General features: G+C 43.6%; 1 protein-coding gene across 1 annotated transcript in view; it reads right to left on the reverse strand.

Annotated features, from left to right (window-relative positions):
- Positions 1-20,741, reverse strand: part of elp4 (elongator acetyltransferase complex subunit 4) — a 54,516-nt gene that overhangs the window by 18,968 nt on the left and 14,807 nt on the right. The window contains exons 7-9 of the mRNA XM_086107111.1: positions 18,985-19,173; positions 13,840-13,948; positions 11,567-11,673 (exon numbers count right to left, since the gene is read on the reverse strand). Coding sequence (XP_085963237.1) covers positions 11,567-11,673; positions 13,840-13,948; positions 18,985-19,173 — 405 coding nt within the window. The remainder of the gene's footprint in view (positions 1-11,566; positions 11,674-13,839; positions 13,949-18,984; positions 19,174-20,741) is intronic.

Below are 20,741 nucleotides of genomic sequence, written 5' to 3' on the forward strand. Positions count from 1 at the left end.
GTCAGCAAGCAGAGACTTGCACAGGAACCACCACTCAAAGATCCACAATGCAGCGTACTGCTATAATTTTAATTTTGTGCATTACGTCTTCATTTTTCTTGCAAGACTTGTACGTGTTCAAAAGATGAACATCAGAGGCTGTTTCTGCTGTGTCTTATGAGATCTGTCTAATGAGTTACACCAAATGAGATCTATCCTCTTTTTGATTGTGAGGAGATTGCATCTGATATAAATGAAGTCACTCAGCAAGCTAACATGTTAAAATCTGAAGGTGATGCATAGTTATTATAAATTTTTTTCAGACATTCTGAATCGAAGTATTGAGTTGAGTTGGATCTGTTTTGAAAAATAAATTATGGACACTGTACAAAATCTTAAAGTTGTGCTGCATGAATAATTTTACTTCAGTACATTTGCACATTCAGTATTAACACATTTTTGGCCAAATATTGCTTTTAAAAGAGTATAATTTTAATATTTGTCAAAGACCAGGCCTAGGATATTTTCACACAACTGAGTCACAAGTCAGAGGTGAAAAAAAACAACCCCCCGCCCCCCCCAAAAAAACGATGGCAATGACAAAGCACAAAAAAACTCCAACACCCCAGTCTGGACTATCACACAAATGTAAAAAATGTTAAAAAATTGACCAAGCCTTAGCACTCAAAATGTTCTCAAGGTGACAGCAATAACATCTATATAAAGAGGAAACTGTGGGTGGGGGGGGGGGCAGACTTCATAAGAATTCGCAGACTAACATATGGAGTAACCTTTGTGGCCTTCCGGGACTTGGGGGCGTGGTGGTGGGGATACATTGGGGGGGTCTAACGCTCCGAGGACCATAGGCACGCTAGGGAGAGGTGAGCTGTCACCCAACATTACGATCACTTCCTTAGCTCTGAAAGGGGGAGGGGAAGAAGGAGAGCAGACAAAATAAAAAAAAAGAAAAAAAAATACAGGTTCCTTGCGAACTGCCTTCTAGAGCCATCCACGGGCCTTCAGAAGCCTCAGTGTACAGTTGCCTCCTGGGAAACACTTGCACGCAATTTCCACTCATCCTGGGCTAGCAGCCGGGCTTGTGTGTGCGTGTGTGTGTGTGTGTGTGTGTGTGTGTGTGTGTGTGCGCGTGTCCGTGTATTATGAAGACAGCGGCTAAGAGGCAGGCTGTGTGTGTAGTTGAGGTGCATTAACAAAAATATAGAAAGGCTTGAAATAAGCAGTTTCGCAGTGCAGTTTGCGAGGAAACATTTGCAACTTGCTATTCAAATCATATTGAATAGTAAAATAGAAAATCAAGAGCCGACAGGGTCCCAAAAAGTGTCGCTGGGCTGGACATCCCCTACGAAGGTAGTAGGAGATTGAGGCAAGCTCTGTGTTACGCATTCTGCACCAACTAGCGAGCAACAAGCTTTGACTGGCTACTAAATACATTGGTCAGTCATCACCACTTCCGTGGCGGCCAGTAAGCTACATTTCTGACAAGTATCATTCTCATGAAGAGAAGACTAGAAAAGACGGAGAAAAGTCATGCTCATTGCAAAGGTAACTTAAAATTGAAACAGCTACTGCATTTAACAACGATTAAGCGCTTAGGTGATTGAGTACACGTTTCACTGATGTCTGGCTGGAACTACGTTAAAGCGGAGATCATCCAATTTTGAACAGCAAAATAACAGGTGTCAGGATTCTGGAGAAAAAATCTAAATTATTCAACAGAACCGGAACCGGGAATTAACTAACATCCGTGACATTGTATGTCAGCCAGCAGGAGTAGCCTATAAGGTCAAAAGTATCTCAATATCCATACATCCATACATCCCCGCTTTTCCTCACACGGGTCGCGGGGGGTGCTGGAGCCTATCCCAGCTATATTCGGGCAGCAGGCAGGGTACACCCTGAACCGGTTGCCAGCCAATTGCAGGGGCAAATATTGATGAACAACCATTCGTGCTCACACTCACACCTTGGGACAATTTCGAGTGATCCATTAATCTGTCATGCATGTTTTTGGAAAGTGGGAGGAAACCAGACTACCGGCCGAAAACCCCCACAGGCAGGGGTAGAACATGCAAACTCCACACAGGAAGGCCGGGGCCGGCATCAAGCCCTGCACCCTTTGCACTGAGAGGCGGACGTGCTAACCAGTCGTCCACCGTTCCACCCGTATGTCAATATAATTCAAGAAATGCCTATATCTGCTGGCCAAACAGATGACAGTGACGTCATGGCCCTCGCCAGCTTCTTTTCTAGAACCAGGTTGGAAGAGTTCCTGAGGAACGGTTGCATTGGAACCACACGACCTCGAAAAAGTATCAGGCAAAAGCGACCATGCAGGGCGGAAGCAGGCTGCTTCGGGGCCGAATTGGTGCAATGGAAAAGCGGCTAAAGATGGGCCGTACAGTGGATATGAAGCTTGCCTTCGATTTGACCTTTACTGTGAGTTTTGGTGAGCGCTGCTTTGGCGCATTCTGCTCCCCGGATCCCACTCCTAACACCCCTGTCACTCATCATCACTCATCTTTGTTCGAGACAAAAGGGGAGTTTGGTTAAGCCACACACTGGAGTATTCTCCCATACAGAGTCTCCCCCACCTACACACGTAAGTGGTAAAGGTTCGTCAGATTGCACTCAAAAAGAAGACTCATGAGCCAATTTTTTGCTGGCTAAAGACAATGCGATGTCACACACTTGTGGAATGGGTCAAAGCTTTCCACCATCATCTTGCCATCTAACTTGCCCTTTGAAGTGCAGACTTGTCTTTCGTGTGGCCCACTGGCTTCACCACGGAGTGTAATTAAAGTCTATTGAGGCTTCTACACATGCCCAAACTATCCTCCATCCTCTGGCCCGGCCTTTCAATAGCCACCTGTGAACTCTGAAGGACATGGCCACTTGCCCTCATAAAATTCATGAGCACCGCTACATTCAGCTGCCAGTCGACAGCGCTCAGTGGCTGAAACCGCTTTAAACAACTTTGTGTTGACTGTTGTGTGAATCCTTTTTCAATTGCACAATATTCACAGCGGCAGGGGTTAAGTAGGTCCCGTGATTAGCTGAAACAAATGCCTTTATGGTGTGCTTAGAGATAAAGAGAGAATCAAGGGACCCAATTTGTTTTCACTAAGCAAGGACTCATTCACACACTGCAGACAGAGAGGGTAGAAAAAGGCTCAGTGAACACTGAGCAAGTATCACAAAACAGCTTCTGTGGAGCAACTGTCGGATTAAGACAACGCACACAGTAAATTCTATTTGCGTCTCAATTCAACAAAAGCTTCGCATCGAAAACCCATTGAGAAAATAATCAGGCTCTGTAGCACATGTTGGTTCCTTTTTTTTTTAATAGAATCCGACATTTGGTTTATTAAAAAAACATTTAAAGAAGGAAAGCTAATTCCTGCACTCTCAGTGGGAGCATTTCTTTGATGACACAACATCAGGCTGCTCCACAAACTTCGGCCAGCATTCTTGTGTTTTAGAAGTCTCTGGAAACTTTATGCTCATTTGGCACCAGTCGGTTTTCCTTATGCAAGCTTGCACAGGTGATAGCTTTATCAGCTCGATACATGGTGTGGTGTCAAAAATAGTGACACAGTTTTTGACGCCACACCATGTATGTGTCATCTTTGTTTTCTCGGTTGGTATTTTGGGAAAATAAAAACAAATTTTTACATGCACATTCCAAATGGAACGTGTAAATTTCTTTCTGGTCAATCATGTCCATTGTACTTTTATGTTCAATAGCGCAAAATCCAGACCATTACAAGAGTCATCAAATTGGAAAGCGACACAGCAAATACTGAGTCTGCCTCTTGAACCCCTCCCCTTCCCGGACATTGAGTGTGAGAGTGTGGGAAAGTTATTTTTAGGAGCCAAGCAGAGAGCTTTCCTGAGTTTGATGCTCCTGCTCTGGATCAACATTCCACCTTTGAACCACTCTGACCACAAAACTTTGTGCGCATGATGGCAATTTTCATTTTTTCTGCACGAGTGGGGGGGTTAATGTTTAATTCACGATAGGGGAACTATTTTTTTTCTTTTGGTGAAATTAGTGCTTCAACCATTCATTCCAGTGGGCAATTTCACTGCTGAGCGGGCATTGTGACCTTTATGATGTATAGATAGGTGTGTGTATGGATACCACGGCACGTTCTTGGGTCTATGCACGGTTGGGGGTATCGTATATCTTCCTTTGAAGATTAAAATTATTGACACAACTGTTATGTGGAATAAATTAACCACTGATCAGGCATTGGAGTCTTTATGACACAGAAATACATTAAAAAATACAAACTTATCAGAATTCACTTTCGTAGTAGACTTATTTCAGAACAGATACATGTTTTAACAGCATTTGAAGACTAAAGGAAAAAGACCGAAGGCAACTTTACAATTTTGTAAAGACGAGAAACTAAACGACGTTATTCAGAAGCCGAAAATCTGACGAGGACCTAGTTTACCACGAGGGGATATGATTCCCCAGTCACTACCATTATGCTAATGGCAAGCCCCCTGCCGCACACGCTTACACATAGCCTATAGTACTGCGAGACCCCACGGATGCAGGGTGGCGTGCAAGTTACAGTCTTGCCTCGCCTCGAACGCGCTTTAATGGAAGCTGAAGACAAGTAGGGCTACTTTAATCAGGACTGAGCCCAGTGTGGCCAGTCTGGTCTGATGGGGGCTGAGTGGTGCATGGACCGTGTTAAGGGTTCACTGCTCACCGATGAAACAGCTTCACTTCCAGGGCGAGTTGAGGCAGACCGCGGTCTTACACAGTCTGGCAGGAGGAGCAAATATGCCCGCTTTTGTTTTGCTTTAACGCTGTCCCTTTGTGAGACACAATGTTTTGGCTTTGTGTTGATTTATTATACAAGGCAGCGGATTTGGCAAAGAACCAGATATGTTCTTTCTTAGTGTTGACTAAGCTACGGCAACCACAACTGCAAAATAATGAAAAGCCTCTTTGATGTTGTGCAAGTAAAATTATTTTTACTTTTTTTTTTTAACCCAGTGACTGCTAAAACCCATCACTCTTGTGTTAAACGCACCTTACTATTCTCCTTAATAATGTCTATTCCAAAAAAAGTTGAACTGCAGCCATCGAAAGTTGGGTGGGTGTACGGTACATAGAATTCAGATGATCCAAGCAGCGGGTGAAAATGCAAATCAATTGGAGGCCACATCATGTTGGGATTACAATAAACAAAGCCAAAGCATAGACTTTGGACCCATGAGACACCCAACTCAGCAGAGTCATACCAAGTTAACACGCGTGCGCATCTGCAGAATAGATAAAAATTTACTCTTCAATAATAGATGCACATCAGATGTATGTTGTGAATATTTTTTCGGCGGAGGCGTCCGATCGCGTGCCACTGGCTGGCCTGCGCAGAGCTCTCTCTCCTTCTCATACATGCACAAACCATAAGCACACCTCATTCCAAAATGCGGCTGAGGTTGGTGCGCAACCAAGACAGGAGGTATAAATTATTCACGGGGAATATTATTTTAAAGGTCTATTCCCATCCGATTGTGATTCTTGAGGAACACGGTAGGCGGAACACTGGCAGGTTTCCACAGCACCAATGTTGCTTTCTACAAGTAGTTTAATGATGCCTGGTAAACCTTAATTTCGTAATCTTAGGAATCTGTGGCATGCAGATATGAGTGTGCACGGAATACAAACATACGCAAACACACAAACAAGCCTGGAGGACTGAATCTCTGTCTGACTTGTTCTGCATTCCATAATTTCTTCTTTCCATCTCTTTTTATTTTTCTCTCAATAATACGGCTCGGTGCCTCTGAGGAAAAGCCCTCATGTTAATTAGACCTGACCTGAGAATCACTTAACTGCTCCTCAATGCTTGTGCCTCCACCCTCCCTCCCCTCTTCTCCAAGCCTTTGCTCTGTTCGCTCTCACATAGGTCCATTAACACCCTTCCCTCGGCACCCACAGGCTGCGATGGGGAAGGGGGGTGCACACACAGCCGCCGTCTTAAAGATGTTTTGAGGACGTGCCAAGAAACATTAACCTACTATACGTTTTAACTCAACAACCCGTTTTGTACTTCTCCTGAGCTATATTGTCATTTTGGGCTCCACCCATCTTAATCGGAATCCGAGCAACATTGCGGTTATCCAGTGGCAACCGCGCCTGACATGTTTCCATTCCTTTAGGAGTGATACACAACTGACCGATGAATGAATTAAAAACACACCACAAAACCTCACAAAACCTCTGTGCACTTGTATTCCTCTCAGAATATTTATATTTTTTATTTATACGTGTTGTGAAGTCAGCCTAATTTATAGTTCAATGTAGTGATTCCCAACCAGGATGCTGTAGCACACGAGTGTGGCGTAAGAGAGCATCGGGGGCGCCACAGGATATCATTCAATTGAATTTCAGTTTTGGATATATTTGATGTATTTTGAAGGACACTTATAGCAGCCAACTGATTCAGGGTGTCCCCCGCCTACTGCCCGGAGACGGCTGGGATAGGCTCCAGCACCCCCCGCGACCCTAGTGAGGATCAAGCGGTTCGGAAAATGGATGGATGGATGGACTTATAGCAGCCAATGCAGAAGTTATTTAAAACACATTTGAACAATACGTGTAGGAGAATGTGACCATGTTGAATCGGGATTTGAACAATGTTAAACAGGGATTCAAATCAATTTCAGAAATTAAAAACGCCCATTTATATGCTTCGCTTGCTTTACAAAATCATTTTAAATGATATTTTATCAACCCTGCATTTGTTTCTAAGAACTCTTGAATCAGTTCCCGTGTATCTGTTTGCCATTGTATAAATCGTAATATCAGTTATGTGAGAACTTCAAGAAAAAGCAGCATTTGGTTTGGTCAGTGGGCTGTCACTTGAATTGCGCTTTTCTACCTCGGGTACTCAAAGCACTTGACACTTTTACCACATTCACCTACTGATGACGCAGCATCAGGAGCAACTGGGGGTTCAGTATGTTGCTCAAGGACACTTCGACATGGACAACATGGCCGGGGACTGAACCACCCATTTCTGGGTTGAGAAATGTCTACCACTGAGCCGTGCCGGGCCCCCTGTTTAATTATTTCTCTTGAGCTCCAGATAAAAAATAACTTTCCATTTCGCAACTTCACCTCTGTCCTGCAAGTTGACATTGTTTACATGTCAAAAATATGCAATTAGGTCCACACACCAAAAAATAAATTCAGCACTTGAACTATACAAAGACAACACATGCAAAATCCCATTAATGAAACCCTCACAGCAAGTGTTCACACTGCAAGTGATGAAGCCCGTCAGTGAAGAGAGACACCTCAAACATAGCCTCAAACAGAAGACAAATTTGACACAAATCCCCATCTTACACTGTATTCGACCCCATGACCTGCCTCTGGCACCCCAGTACCCAACAGGCAACTTGCCTGTCAGTTTAAAGGGTCAAACAAAGGTAAGAGTAAATGTAGCTGCATACCACAGCAGAGCTTCTTCCTTAAAGCATCTTGTGTTGTGAAACCAGTGACGGAAAAGACAGAAAGTTCCCATACAGACAGTCTGCGCGTTCAAGAAAGTGTCAGTCACGTTCACTTTCCCCGTTGGTTTCTCAATCAGTTTGTGACTGCGACCACCCGATGAATGTCAATATCTAGGCGGCGGGGAAGAGCGTGAGGAACTGTCTGTGTATGCGTGTATGAGAATGTGTTAATCTTGTTTAAACACCGAGCACTCCTCTACCTGCTCAGACAGGGCCATGGGTTAATTCTGTCTTCAGGCATCATGGCTAATAATTGCACATCAACCGGAGTTTGAACTCTCTGACACATCAGCAGCTACCATGGCAACCTTATCACACAACCAACAGAACCGTGTGAGCTCGCGTTTGTCAAGGGAAGCACTAAAACATGTTCAATTGACAAATAGTCACTTAATTGTACTCATTTAGTTCCGGTGTGCGTCATTTCTGGTCGAACTGTGCCGTCAAAGGCAATTCTTTTCCGCATTCTTCGCTGCTACGTGATGGACGTGTGAGTCGGAAAGCATTTAGGAAATTAGCATGACTCTATGAGCAGCTGGGGTGACGGGTATTTACCTGACCAAACTGGTGAGGAGCTAACAATGTCATTTGATGTCAGTCATTTAAAAAGAAAAATTCTATCACAAAAATGGATTCCAAAAACAAGGAGTGAATTAAAAACCCCAACGCTTGAGCAGTAGAGGTTTGAGGGAACTACTGTGGAGTCCGTAGACATGATGTTGCCGCAATGCTGCATTATATGGCCCAGGGCGCAGAAGTCTCGCAGCTTGAGTAAATGAGGTGATTAGCAAGGATGGTGTGGGCTGTCACATGGCAGACACTGGGCTTAGAATCCAATTGCAATCCATGTGTCAATCAGCGGCCTACCGAGGCAGTAGACCAACAGGTCAAACGCATTATGAAAGCTACCACGTGGCCAGAGCGTACAACAATCACAAAAATAAATACCCACATCTGGGGAATGCGACAATCTCTGCCCACACCCAACGTGCATTTGAGCATTTGTGTCAAATCCATACAATTGAATTGCAATGCATTTTCAAAACAAGGAATTCCCCAGATTCCCAGTTGCTTGAGAGCATTTTGACTGATCTTTCAAGACCCACAGAATCTCGTGTTATGTGACAAAATAAGTACAGAACGTACCAAAAAAATGGAACCCCCAAAAGTTGAATATTTACTGTGTGTGTGTGTGTGTGTGGTCCAGAATGCCGCTGCTCGCCTCTTGACTGGTACTCGTAAGAGAGAGCACATAACTCCTACTCTGGCATCCCTTCACTGGCTCCCCATTCATTTTAGAGTTATTTTCAAGATCCTCTTATTTGTTTTCAAATCTCGGAATAATCTCGCGCCACCTTACCTCTCTGAGCTCATCCGCCCCTACACACCTGCCCGGCGCCTCAGGTCTGTGGACCAGACTTTATTAGAAGTACCAAGAACTAAACTGAGGCTCAGAGGGGATCGAGCCTTTTCTGTTGCTGGTCCCTCTCTCTGGAATGACCTCCCACTGAACATTCGGCAAGCCTCCTCGCTGCCCATCTTCAAAACCCTCCTCAAAACTCACTTGTATTCTTTGGCATTCGACTCAGCATGACTTAGATTTGTTCTTGGTTTTACTGTTTGGTGCTTTCTACCGCCTTTATTACCGATTTGTCTTACTGTTTATTGTGCATGTTAAATTGCTCCATGTACAGCACTTTGTATGCAGCGATGGCTGTTTGAAAGTGCTCTATAAATACTGTTGTTGTGTGTGTGTGTATGCAGTGTGTGTGTGTGTGTGTGTATGCAGTATATATATATATATATATATATATATACTGTAAATGACACTGTTTCTAATTTCTACGACACATAAACCATATTTTTACCACAGGAGGAAAGAGGGTGTTCTGCCCTGAGAGTCATCACAGTCTAAAAACAGAGAAAAAAAATATGCATAGACAGCAGACATGTTTTTGTGATATTTATAAATAATGGTACAGTAGTGTTTATGTGATTTTACTATTTTGGTTCACATTTTGATTTTCCAACAGTACAATTTACTCCTTTATATAACTTCAATTAATATGGAACACACGCGAGGTTAGCATTTTGGCACGGCCCTTGACATCCGTTCGAGTTTCTCACGAGGCACCTTTTGAAAAATGAATTGCACAATCCTGCTCTTGGCGTTGCCTCGTTTGGTTATTTGAGAGGCTTGATTGAAAGAACAATTGAGGATAACATTCTTTCAGTTTTACAGACATTATAAATCTAAACTAGAGAGGACAATTTATATGGTCAGAAAAGGGGGTGGATCACTCCAGATTTGAGAAAGGAAATGGTGCCTAGTAAATGCTGGCAGAAAATGCAAAAGGGTTTACTGTGAGGTTATGGGGAATGTTTAGAGGGGTGGGGATTGCTCTCCTCCCCCTTACCTCCTGCTTAAAACAAAAGAACTCACACACCAGAGGGTGTGATAAGGTAATGATAATGTAATGAGGACCAATCATGGGCGAGCAAAGAGGAAGGCCTCTTAATTTGCCTCTAAAGTAGTTCAGTGACAGATTACTCTCAGTGGAGTGATTTGACAGTAGAAAAATGGATGAATCCCTGACAAGAAGAGAAAGACACCAAGAAGATAAGAAACCATGAATCAAAAGAAATGTTGAAATGGAAGGCCATCAAATCTTTCGCCTAATCTACTATACTCCCGTGCCTCAGAATGGCCACGCAAACAAAAATATTGAGCTCAGATGTTTTCATCTGTTTTCATGACTTTCCTCTTTGGAATTCACAGGTTACACCTTTATGATGTTTTAAAGATGTTAGGTCATTCATGACGCAACTGGGAGTATTGCCATATTGTTTACAGACCCTGGCATCTGACATTTGCTTTCGGATTAATTGCCACCTGAGTAATGGTTGAATGTAAAAAAAGAGTCACGTACACATTGAGCTAAAAATATTAACAACTTGTTTTTGGTTTCACCTCAAACTGCCACCGATGTTATTGTGCAGAGTCATTTTGAATCCATATAGATGGAACATTTTCACACTCTTTTGGCGTCATCTCAGGCTAGGAATGGCTGCAACAGTGTGCAATCGATAGCTTCACCTTCATTTTGTCACCCAATAGCAGACAAAAGACTGGTCGGCAGAGCTTGGCTAATTTGAGAGACTCCTCATCATCTGCAGTTCATTTCTGTTTCTGAAGAATACGTATCAATATGGCTTTCTTAATTCAATAAATAAATAAATAAAACGATTCAAGTAAAGATATAAAAAGTGTTTTAAGTTTACAAATACCAAGTTAGGAAAAGACAGAGAAACCGGTGCCACATATTAAAATAAATAAATGCCAGAGGTGAAACAACATTCTATTGATAATAAAGCAGGGTGTAACCACTGTTGTAAAATTCAATCATGACAACTGCAACTAACTAACTTTTGTTTAGTGGGCGCTTAATAAGAATCTACTGAAATCAAATCAAGATTATCACTATGTAAAATTCCATTTTATCATAATTTTCTATCAACACATACCTAACACAGTGGAGAGAGAGTAAAATGGCAAATTCTAAAACAGTCTTAAAAGAAGGCTGCATGGATTAAGAGTTTACAGGTAGCTACACAGAGCGTGAGTGTGAATTGCAAAGTGTGTTTTGCTGTTCTCACAGCATTCAGTAAGTGGCTAAAAAGTGCAACGGTGACTCGCTCTCCTTGCCCACATGCGAGGCCAATACAGTATGTAAAAGTCTGTAAAAACGATAGCTTAAAACAAATCTGCAAAATAGCGGGCTACAAACAATGAACTGCAAAATAGATGCGAAACACCGTATTAGTATGCATCAATGAGTCTTATAAAAGGGGTGTCATGTCACTGTATTCTACAGAGAAAATAGCAAACTTAGGGTGACAAATCATGGTTGAAACGCTAAAGCCAACTAAACAAAAAGAGTGACTGTCTGCTGGGCTTTACGGTTGCACTAGCTCTATTAAAATGTGTGGGAAAGAGCAGCATGCGGTGGCCTTGAAAACATACCTCAATGCTGAACTGTTTCCTCTTGAGTTTAAAGGCCAAGTCCTTATGGTCAGGCAGTTGACTTGTGAGACAGTTAAGGTGAGGCACCTGGCGTACGTGGAGCAAGCCTGTGAGAGATTCAACAATGATTGATGGCGTCTGTGTTGAATCGACAAGCAAAGACGTCAAATAGCCTACATGGAACCTCGAAAGTCAAACGCCACTGAGGTCTTAAAATTTGGAATTTGCTTTCACATTCTTTGGGGAAAATAGGCCTCTGATGTTACACAAAACGGATGTAGAAATGCCTCTTTTGTTGGGGGAGAGGGTGACGTGCAGTACCAAAAAACAAGGGGATAAGGATTTTGATTTGCCTCCTTTTTCATTTTGTGCAATAGCACAATCATGACCACAACTACCAGCAATTCATTTCTTTTGTGTCAAACATACTCAGCCAATCAAGACAATTCAGATTCTGAGCATTGTCTGCGAGTATTGGGAAAAAGGGCAACTAACAATCAAGAATAACAGGTGCTCCACCTTACAAGTTCCACTGCACCCCCAAACTTTCATGAGTACTTGAAGGAGCCCGTCTCCCCCTATTGATGGACAGGCATACTTTCACACATATTCTTCAAGAATCCTCCTGCCGAATCCCAAATTTTCATAGTCTTGTGTCTGCTTTGGCTTTTGTAATAATCTCAAATGTAGGTTGCCATTATGAGTAAGAAAAAAAATCCATGCCACGAGTTCAAGTAACTTTTTACAACTGTGTACCAACACTTGGCAGCTCTTTCTTTCACTTTGTGGAAGACAAGCGCAGCATCATGGGGAATTCGACCCGGTGCGTGATGGGAAAGGTAGATAACGTATATGACGGGCACGTCTAAGACGGGAAGCTGTGCTTGTCATTCTTCTCTTCCTTGGCGGCAAAGTTACCTTTTGACACAACTGGAAAAGTACTGTACAAGTGGGTTGGGTGTAAATGAGCGTGGGAGAGAAGTCGAGGGATCAAGGGAGTAATGGAGAAAGGAACACAAACAGAGAAAGTGGGGGATGGTGAGCTCTCTCCTCTGTGCACTTGTGTGAGCTCCCCTTGCCTGATTTGCGGTGACAGGCTTCCCAGCATGCTTTGAGCTGCCCTGAACTGCTGCCGCAAACACGCGCACACTCACGCACGCACACTCGCCGTCATCTTGCACTCACACCAAATGAGTCTGCACTCATGATCACACTTCAAAACAATCGCACACGTTGATGTACATATTTCATAACAAGCTAAATTAGTCTGGCTGGCTAATAAGATAACATTCAATGTCTTCCAAAACAATATCAGGTGCTTATTCTAATAAAAAGCAATGCATCTGTTAAATTCACATCATGCGCCGTTTCACAGTGAAGGGATGTTATCACGTTAAAAGGTGTCGCCTAAATAAAACATGTTGGTGTATGAAACCAAAATCTGCTATTGGATGTTTTTGCTTTGTGTCTTTTCATCTGTCTCAATCGGGGCTGTCTAACTCCAGGCAAGGGAAGTGGAGAGAGTGGGGGAATGAGAGGAAAAGTGCAAAGAGTGAGCGGGAGAGCAGGAGAGGCATCGCTAAAAATACCCCAGCCGCTTATTCTGACCTTTATGCGTGGAAAGTGAGATAGAGTGATAGAAAAGAGGAGATGCGCGCAGGAAAGCGAAGTGATGGTGAAACCTCAGTGCCAAAGTGATGGGAGGGTCCGGGATTGCAAACTCTGGCCCGTCCCCTTTTCTTCCTTCCAGTCTCTCGGTCGTCCATTACCGATGTCTTCCTCCCCTACTGGAGGTGAGGAAGACTTGCCCCCATTTATTATTAGCATGCTGGCCACGGAGACATTGAGTGAGGGATAGAGAGATAGAGGCAGAGAGGAAAAGAGAGTGATGGTGAGAATATCGATTCCCCAGTGTTGGCCAGCTCTGCTCCAGAGCCTCGAGGGGTATGGGACTGCGGATGGTGAGGGGGGTGAGAGAGGAGAGAGGCTCTGCTAGCGGGAGGGAGGGAAGGCAGGGATGGGGGCGGGGGGTGATGGTGCGAGGAGGAGGGGGTACAGCATGGCAGCTGAATCCCCCCCGGCCTGTCTACTGAGGAGCACGTCTGATTGAGCAGCAGCACACTAACGCGCGCTGACAGCCTGGCCTGCAAGGGGGCTGCCCTGCCTCTATCCACAGCCCAGCCAGAGCCTTAATGCACTGCCTATGCGCATGTGTGTATGTGCCTATTTGATGGAACCGAGACAGAGAGATAAGAGGGAGTGTGTGTTCTTACCATGGTAATCTTTGCAGAGTGGGCCGGTCTCCCTCTCCGAGCCTTTGAATGATTCCAAGGCTATGGCATTGTCACACAGTCTGGTTATGCTTCCCCTTAGAGATCTGCTCTGTAGGATGGGAAAAGAAACACGGGCAGGTAATTAACATCCTCCTGACGGGCCACCAGTGTTACTATTAAATTAGGTCATCATTCCAGTGGCCAGGTCACTCCAGCCCTTGGGCTCAGGAGGTGAGGGTGATGTGGGAAGGAGGGTTTAACAGATGAGGCCGGGGCAGACAAACGCATGTACGCTGAGAACACACTATGACACACGGGGGGATAGAAAACTCAAAGAGCAAAATTCCAGAATGATTTAACTTCAGTTGGTAATCCCAAACCTGCTCGCAGCAGGAGAGGACAGAGGCAAAGTGGAAGCAATCATTAGAAGCTTGATGAGAAGAGTTCCCCCTACTGGTCGGGTCAGGGACTTGAGGAGCATGAGAGAGGTGAGCCAGACAGAGTGAAAGAATGAGTGAGCGAGAATAAGAGAAACAACGCGGGGTGAATACAGTAGGTAGGGAGAAATGTGAACGTGAACGACACGAAAAGGGTGGAGGCAGAGAATAACAGGAGTGGAGGAGAGGAGAGCGAGGGACATTGGGATGGAGGGAGAGAGGGAGTCCTGCATTATTAATCCCTTTGCCTCCTGAATCATTCAAATCCTTCCCTGTGTGTTGGCTGCCACAGCCTAATGCAGTTTTCATGCCTTCATGTCTTCCCGCCCCCCCCACCCCCCCCAACTCTTTCTTCAGCCTTTTCATTTTTGTCCTACTTTTAAAGAATGCACATCCCACCAGCCAAGACTGCTAGCACTTACGGGGTATCTGAGGTCACTTGCACGCATGCAATTAAAAGACCATGTAAGTTTGGATATGACAAATTATTAACTAACTGCGGTCAATAATGATGGACTAAAACTTGGTCTATGAAGGCTACACGCAGAGGAAGCCCAAAATGCACTCAAGTAATAGCACTGTTACTTTACAATCATATGACTCAAGTGAAAAGTAGTCCACCAAAGATTTTCTCAAGTACTCAGTGGAAAAAAAACAAAACAATTACAGAGTAACAGGTAAATAACTCCAGATTCTGTTTTTTTTCCCAAATCAGCATGAACATACAAAAATACAACTTCAGAAATTGCCCAACGCTACCATTTTATTTACAACAATAGAACCAAATCGTATATAAAATTAACAAATTAAGGCAATCCTTCACATCAACATAATTTTTAAATGTAATTGTAGGTGAAGTAATCGCTAATTACATTACAATGGGCACACCTAACCTCCCCCACAAGAGGCTGCCATGTTTCGCCGCCATCTTTCTGCTACGGACACACAAAGGAGACAAACTTCGCGAATGTAGTTCTTCAACATGATGCCTACACCATGTGTAACAATTGCAGCGCACCTAATTCGTAACTTGAGGGAAAACTAGAAATGTTTGGGATGACATTTTGCTGGCACATTTGCTGGAGAAATTGGTGGTAGGATTGCGAAGTGTGGTCTCTCTGAGGCACCGTAGTGCACGTGCTTCAAGAATACACGCGCTTCGAGCTGAGGTCATTGCATTCTATTCACCACTCGATGGCATTCAATTCTACACACTGTACCTTTCAGGTAATTGTTACCTCAACACGTTACAATTACGCAGAAAAACTGCAACAAGGCAGCTCAGGACTTGACATCATGGTTCTTTTTCACAGTGTGCAAGGTGAACGGAGACTGAATTTGAGGCAACGGGTGCTGTCTCTTCTGGCAGCGAGTCACGCACTGATCTTTGTTCTGTTTTTTTCTGCCACACTTCACGTGAATTAGTCACATTGAAAAGCTGTGTGGAATTACGGTTATGCGGAGACTGTGTGTGACTACCTGGCTATTTGATAGATCAAATGGAACCTAATGTCACTCGGCCATGTGACCTCGGACAACCCAAAAGACATCACACAATCAACAATAAGCACCTGTAGAAAAAGGTAAGTGAGTGAAATGGAGCTCAATATGTAAGTAGTGTTCCTTCTGAACACAAATACGTAGAAGTAAGATGTACGTTGCCTTTAAACTAGTCGGACAAATATCATTCACCTAAAAAGTTGCGAAAGTAATTGTAACAGGGTAAATGTAGCTCATTACATGCCGCTCTGGCCAGAGTGATTTTGCTTCTTACTGACACATTCGAGACTTCTTAGGAATGACTCAAAAGTCCCCAATGTCTTGGACCTGACTCAAGGGAAAGTTCAAAGGTACCGGTACCAGCCTACATTGTTGTCACTAAAGAGGTTTTGTTGGGCAATATCTAAAGATGTACATTTCTATTTCATAAGCCGTCACAACAAGAAGAGAAATATAAACAAATGAATTGGACTTAAATTATTTTTAATAAGGCCATATCTGATGTTTAAATAACTACAATGCACAGTTATCAAAGTTCTCCTTTGTACATGCTTTTTCTACCCACAATTAACTGTAATAGAACATGTACAGTGTGCCTTCGTTTCATGGATTATTTTAGTCTTCGGGCCGGGGGGGGGATGTAGTTTGTAAAAAATGTATTTGATGAATAATAGTAATGGTAAGACATTTTGACATTCCCACCTATGACAGCTAAATTGAAACTGAAGCTGTTTTACCAAAACTAAGTCAATGTCATCATTCGTTCAACCCAGAAAGAGCACGTTAGTCACACCTTAAATGGATACTAAAAATGGCTATATGGTAATTAACTGGGATTTAGCAGTCAAAAACCCGACTGACTTTATGTCGGGTAAATATATGGAAAGTAAGATTAGATAATGCATCCCTTAATATTATGTTCTTAATGTTATGTCATACTGATTCATATCGAAAAACATAAGCTGGCAGTATCAGTCAACAGCAAAAATAATGAAAGCTTTTGAGATGACCAACACATTTTTTCAACTCTTCCCTCAAATTGAATTTTAATAGAGGTACAGTAATTTATCTGGGTGTACCTCATAAATTGGCAAGTGAGTGTCTATGCATGGGTCAGAAAACCACTTAGTCTGACAAGCAGGTGAACAAATTTTAAGGGGGAAAAAAGTGTGTTTTTTCTGTAAGGATGGGTGTGGTAGCAAGCAATAGTAGAATGAAGTACCACTAGGAAAAGCCTAATTAATGTTTCAGGTGGACTGAGGCACCGGGCTGCTCAGAGAAGGCTTTCAGTGAGCGGCTCAGCTTTCCGAACTGCTCAATAATAAATAGTGGGACTATCGCGGTGTTCGCCAGCTAGCCCACCGCGATCAGTCAAGACAGTCTTAGCTGTGTTTTAGCTTCAAATGAACGGGCTCGATATTAGGCTTCTGAAGAGCTTGCTGATGAGCTGATTATTTCAATCAGGTGAGTTGCAACAGAGAGAGAGAGAGATGGAAAACATGCAGGACGGCGGCCCCCCAGGGCTAGAGTTTGATACCGATGGTCTAGAAAATTGAAGCACTTGGAGACTTAATAATCTAATCCCCCCCCATAAAAAAAAAAAAAATAATATATATATATATAGGCAGCTAGTAATGAGGCCTGATTAGTGTCAGGTACTGCTTGTGAGGGAACACCCTCCACTTTTGCTAGACACTGAAAAACAAACAGGGCAGGACCATGACATCGTGATTATGAAGAAAATTCAAAAGTTGCACTCAGTGTTGGCCTGGTCACCCAACACCTGATTCAACCCAAAATGTCTCTCCTCCTCTTCTTCTATGTCCAGGGTGGATGAGGAGGAGGACATAGATTAAGAGGGCTTGGGGGCCAGGCCGGATGGGGGAGTGGGGGACCGCTCCCACCACAGCTGACATCTGCTAGTTAGCCAGTATACCTTTTTTGACGAAGCCAAAGCCGTAGAGCACTGAGTACATAGGCGTGGAGCCAGAGCATGTTGTGATTACACAGCTGTTCTCAAAGTTATGCATCTCCGCTGATCTTTTCCTTGCAAATTTGAGAACTAATATGGACATTAATATGGTTGCGCTACAGAAGAACGGTGCAAGAGCTCAAGAATGCACTTCAAGTTACAAGATGTTCATGGCAGAAAGCCTCAATTGGCTCCTCTGGTGACTCTGCCTCTTTGGTCTACTATCCGGGGGAGGTCTGTGCTTTGCCATATGCCTCAGCAGATGACTCCACCTTCACACTGAGAGGCCAGACTGGACACAGACTCATGTAAAGCACACTCCCCGCATCCCCCTTCTAAAACACACATGTACACTCTGAGACACAGCTACCCGCTGGGATATTAATAAGACAATAAAACACATGCACACACTTTCAATTTAAAATACGGCACTTGATGTAATTAAAAGCAAGCACACATGAATTCAGAAGGCTTTGCATGGAGTGTTCATTGGAAAACGACTTGAAGAATGATGTGAGAGGAAGAGGCTTTTGGGAGGCGGGGGTCGAGCCACAGTAACAATGAATCTTTGAATCGAGTGGACACCCCTGACACAAGATTTCAAACTTTGTGCCCTGATTGCAACCCACCTGCACACAAGCTAGCAGTCCACAATGGATACTTCAGGTGGAATTTATCATCCATCCATCATCCAAGTCGCTTATCATTCAGGAGGGGAATGAATGAAAAAATAAATAAATAAAAATAATATATATATGGAGAGAGAGAGAGAGAGAGAGAGAGAGAGAGAGAGAGAGAGAGAGAGAGAGAGAGAGAGAGACAGAGAGAGAGCCTCACGGTGCAGAGGTGCAGGGTTTGATTCCGGCTTTGGCCTTCCTGTGTGGAATTTGTGTGTTCTCCCCGTGCCTGCGGGTTTCTTCTGCGCACTCCGGTTTCCTCCCACATTCCAAAAACATGCATGGAGGTTTAATGGGACACTCTAAATTGTTCATCGTGTGAGTGTAAGCGCGAATGGTTGTTCGTCTATTTGTGCCCTGCGATTGGCCGGCAACCAGTTCAGGGTGTCCCCCGCCGACTGCTCGAAGACAGCTGGGACAGGCTTCAATACGCCCGTGACCCTTGTGAGGATAAGCGGATTAGAAAATGGATATGTGTGTGTGCGTATATACGTATATATTTGATGAAATATTTTCAGTTCATATTTTTATACCGTGGCGAGTTGTTCTGAAGCCTTACCTGGATAAGATGTGAAGGCACAGTAACTACTGCAACTGACAGGGATGACCTCAACAAAGCCCGCAGCCCATAGAGAAAGGTAGTGAGGGCGTGGCTGTGTTTGGGGTTGTCCTGGCAACACAGGTCATCACCCCACAGGGGTGAGCCCAGTGAGTGAAGCCCGATACGCAGGATATTCCGTGACTTTGTCTAAAAAAAAAGGCAAAACATAAATGAAGGAAACAACACAAATATTAAGATATAATTTGTAGATACTTTTTTTGCTTGAATTGTAATCATTAACATTGACAAAAATCTGAACCACTTGCAACATTTTCTTTGTTTGCCCATGCTCTATCCTTCCACAAAGTTGAGAATATATAATTTTTATTCAATTCTACTCAAGAATAAGAAAGAAATGATGATGAAAACATCAAGCCCAACAGATTAACAAAATAACAATATTGACTCAACTCCAAGTTCACATTGTATATATGAAGAGTAACAGATTGTGGGTTTTAATTATAGGTGCTGCGTTTTGGGTTGTATTCCCAAACTCCATATGAGTCTGGACAGTCGGCTCAGCAGTACAGACGATCGCAATACAGTGCCCAAACGTGAGTGGACACAACTGCCCAATCACAGAGGCCATCTGACACACGCACAATGGACCTGTCAGACAGGCTTCCAATATGGCCGCCACCCAGAAACCCCAGCACATTCTTGGCACCAAAGCCGGGCTCGACAGCCAAGGGGGCCTTGGTAAGGCAGGAGTGACTTCCCTTGAAACACCCCACCCCAAAACAAGGGATCAACGGTATCTCGCTTCTATGAAGACGAAGAAAAATAGCAGTGGGATATATATATCACCGAAAGTGAGAGAATGGAGGAGCTTGTCCAAAGCTGTGAGAGGGTTTTAACCTTTAGTACAATTGCCTTTTATTTGGGGTTTCTACGAGTTGTCTCCTGATTATTGAGGTGAGAGCCACAACTGATTTACGAAGCTCGGCTTAAATCTGCTCGCTTTTTCTTTGACGCTTCTCCTTACCCGCTCCAGCCCTCCTCCTCTATTATCCAGACACTCCCAAAATCGCCTCTGACCCACTCGCCATCACTTCCTCTCCTTACAGTGTGACCTCAGATTCGTCAAAAGAACTATCACAGGAATCTAAGAAAAATAAACCTTATTGTTTGAATTTTTTTTTGCACAATTGGCCCAAAGTTTCCTTGCAGAGCGACACTGGAAAATTACAACAAACAAGAAACTTCCCATGTCTTACCATGAGCTTTATTTGTGTACGTGGGTACTTGCCATCATGAGATCTGCCCTCCCTTTGTTACCAGGCAAACTCAGGGCATCAAATGAGTCTCTAATTTGATTACTTGAGCGCAACAGGGGAGGGGGATCTTTGGTAACATGGATGTTGCTATGGCAACATCAGAATGACAGCCCAAGCTTAACTCCTATAGTTTAGCCTATAGAAACATTGGGGGAACCGTGCCAGTAAAGTCCAGCCAAGGACATGAGGCCACCGATCATATCGACGAAAACCAGTCTATCACTGTAAAATAATACCAGCCAGGCTCACAGTCCTGTCAGCAACTTTTTCTCTAAAGGGCCTCAAAATCATGATTGAAGATACTACCTCCTTGTTAAAGAATTTACTCATACCACCTTTGCGCAGTGAGATAGGTGGAGACAGATACACTTGATGAAAAGCAGCTATCAAGAAAAACTGAGGTGAGCAATTCAAATAATTTTTACTCGCATGTCTGGA

Source organism: Hippocampus guttulatus, chromosome 3, assembly GCF_054856545.1.
Source record: "Hippocampus guttulatus isolate MCC_2025c chromosome 3, RoL_Hgut_1.0, whole genome shotgun sequence".
Lineage (NCBI taxonomy): Eukaryota > Metazoa > Chordata > Actinopteri > Syngnathiformes > Syngnathidae > Hippocampus > Hippocampus guttulatus.